The sequence below is a fragment of the Rhagoletis zephyria genome, unplaced genomic scaffold, assembly GCF_001687245.7.
Source record: "Rhagoletis zephyria isolate East Lansing unplaced genomic scaffold, Rhagoletis_zephyria_1.1 Rzeph_scaffold_01317, whole genome shotgun sequence".
Lineage (NCBI taxonomy): Eukaryota > Metazoa > Arthropoda > Insecta > Diptera > Tephritidae > Rhagoletis > Rhagoletis zephyria.
The window spans coordinates 133158-136374 of record NW_016158401.1 but is presented as its reverse complement, the minus strand read 5'-3'; the positions used below and the strand labels follow the sequence as shown (position 1 = coordinate 136374).

The following is a 3217-nucleotide window of genomic DNA, read 5'->3' as shown; positions in this document are numbered from 1 at the left end:
AATTTTATTCGAATATGATAACTCTAAGTACTTGCGCGTTGCATTTGAAAATTTAGAAAAGCATATGCATTCTGGGAAAAAAATTTGTAACAAAATAGTTGAAAGTCGTGAATTTTATAGTCCGTAAACTATAGGCTTAAGTTGTTCTTTAAAATGTCCACAGATACATATGTATATTTCTTCCTGGAAAATTTTCTTCTTTATCCTGTAGAAACTTTATCTGTTATTTTTCTCTCTAAATTTATCCCTTTTTTATAATTTTTTATGCAGTTTTTTCGTATTAAACCGCCAAGCCGTGATAATTCGTAACAATTGTTCCGAACTATTACAAACTATTGCTTAATAAACAAGCGGTTATTAGACATTCTTTTGAGCGTAGTATTACTTGAAAATAAGGATCATAATATAAATACATAATACATTCAATAAGTACCATTGTTTCAGTTTTACAAGTATAAATGTATCCCGCAGAAACTTCACATATGTACATACATAAATCGGCTTCAAACATAATTTTTGTTTTCGATGATCTAAATTAAAGTTAAGCTGGCAATTATTTTTAGAACGCTTGAGCCCGTTAACTTAACGGGTCGAGTTTGACTCTGCGGTCGTTGGAGGGTTAAAAAGTTCTGCACAAACGCTAAAAGCCTGATTATGGCAACTTAACTTAATTTAGCGGAACGTAGAGCTTAGAGCAGTGGTCGGCAGGCCCTAGCTCACTTGTCACATGTGTGTTTCACACGTATACGAAGAGCGGCAGCTGAGCAGTGCATTTAACGAAAACAGTCTCAATTTTGAATCGTTTGAATGTGTTAGAATGCCGACCGCTGGCTTAGAGAATCAAAATGAAACAGATTTCGACGTGGAATTAAGTTATGTTACGTTTTGGCTGTTCAATTATAAGCAACATCCATTTAACAAAATTTTTTCAGTGAGAGCAGTAAGTTACGTTGAGTTGCCATAATCATACCATAACAAGGAATTTTCGACCAAAAAGTAGAACTTTAACCTCTTTTTAAAAGAGGTGAGATGGAGAAAAATAAATTCTCGATTATATAACGTACGCTGGAGCGGAGCTGGAGGAAAGAGTTAAAAAAATTCATTTGCTCCTAAACTCTTTAAAGAAATTTAAATTAACTTAATTTTTTTTTTGCTACTAAAATAAATTTTCATTCTATTTTGCATAATACCCAGCAGTTAGAGATAATTGCCACGTCAACTTAAACGACGATGAAAAAACAATTTTATTGTTTAATAGCCCTCAGGCGCTGCGTTATTTAATTTTTTTTTTTCGAACCATGAGGAAGCATCTATGAAGTGCAGAATGAAAGCGTATTGAATAAAAAATTCAATAAGAAAAATTTCAGAAAAACAGCGAAAAACGTATCCATTTCAAAACAATTTCCGGTTATTGTCTTTACATACGTTTCTGCCGCACACTTAAGTGGAAACACCGATCGTCAAAGTATTCGAAAATCCGCATTTCATCCACTTTTTTTTCTTTTTCGGATCCATTTTCGGGTTTTTTGCTGACTGGTTTAATATCTTTCATTTTATTTAAAATACAAAATATATTGGGATCATATATATATATATATATATATATGTCAAACCATGAAAGGACATGCATTTGTATATCGAGCTCTAACCACGAAAAAAACGTTATCAAAAATTTTTTAATTTTTCTTTGGATACAGAAATGCTTTTAGAATAAGTATATGCATATCTGCATTAAAAATAAAATTTTAAAAAATCTCGGTTAATCTATCTCGGTTAGGACTCGATAAGTAATTAAATGAATAAATAAAAAATATATTGGGAGCGCGAGCGGAGCTCGGAGCGAAATCAAATATCGGGGCGGAGCTAGATAGTAGCGATGTAAAAATCCTTTGCTCCGAAGCCCTGGTTTGAACAAAGTTTAGTTTAGGCCTTGAAATTACTGCTCTACTGAGTTGGAAAGGACCGAGCTACCTCTTTTCTCCAAACCCCCTGAGCGCCGCAAATCGAGTTTACCACCTACTAGCCTGACAACATTCAAAAAGAATTGACGACCATACAAAAAATCGGCAAATTGCCGAAGTTTTTTTACTACTTTTAAATTAAAAAGAGAAGAAGAGTGTTGCGTTCTGCGCAATAGTTGTATTAAACATCTACATGAATATTGAGGTGTAGATACTGTATGGAATGACCCATATGTACATATATTCGCATATTCGAAAGCACAATTATCTTTGTATTTAAGAATGATGTATGAAGGTGATGGAGAAAAATAACACATGAAATTCGAAATAATTTAATTTTTGCTCTTAGCCTTTACCAAAGGTAACTTATCATCCCCGGTGGTTTCCTTAAAATCCACTAGAGTCTGTACCTTTTTTCAAAAACAGACAATACGTGAAATGTATTCAAAAATTTTAGAAAGTTTTTAAGATAAGCACGTTCAGTTACATATGTATGCACATCTGTTTCATTATTCCAAAATGACATACTTACTATTTTAGAGTTTTCTTTCTTATTTAAACGAAGCTCTCTTAACATTTGGTTTCGCTGTTCCATCATCAATGTCCTCTCGTATGTATAGGCGGATATATCGCTATTCATCTATAAGAAAAGAAAATTTTGTTAGAATGTAATTCCAATACTTGAATTTGTAAAATTACCATCTCCACCACTTCTACATCCGCCTCAATTCGTAAATGGTACAGAAAAGTTTTCAAGTCTTTTTTCATCTGAATTGAATTGTCTTCCATTTGAGCTACAGTGAAAATTCTTAATTTGCAATTTCTCCAAGTACGATGCTGTTTCAGCAGGAAAGGCAATAGCATTAGGAGACCTCCATCATGTACTATCCACCAAATGTCAATATTGCCACCGATCTATTAGAAGTAAAAAATAACAATATTGATAATATATTAGCTTAGAGTGAATGTTGCTAAGGCCATTTTTTTTAATTTTATAGTAGAGGAAAAAAAATTCTTATAGATATTTTTTCCAGGTATTTTGTAATTCAACAATTGTACAATTGTTTTTGTTTGTGCACATTGATTTTGCTCTTTTTGTCTTTTTGTCATTTCTGCTGTTTCATCTTTGTCACAGCTGTTTGCGTTGTGTTTATTAGGTGTCTAATATACAGTGCATTTAAAACTGTTCGCTAACTGATATTTACCAGCTGATTGGTTCACTGATTAATACATCGTTTTCAAAACTGTTTTTGCTT

At 32.6% G+C, this 3217-nt stretch overlaps 1 protein-coding gene across 1 annotated transcript in view; it reads right to left on the bottom strand.

The window, feature by feature from the left end:
- Positions 1-1680: 1680 nt before the first annotated feature.
- The window catches only part of kcc (solute carrier family 12 member kcc), a 34227-nt gene continuing 32690 nt past the window's right edge, over positions 1681-3217 (bottom strand). Inside the window, exons 17-19 of the mRNA XM_017617021.1 lie at positions 2661-2876; positions 2494-2601; positions 1681-2371 (exon numbers count right to left, since the gene is read on the bottom strand). Of these exons, the coding sequence (XP_017472510.1) occupies positions 2294-2371; positions 2494-2601; positions 2661-2876 (402 nt within the window). The 3' untranslated portion in view covers positions 1681-2293. The remainder of the gene's footprint in view (positions 2372-2493; positions 2602-2660; positions 2877-3217) is intronic.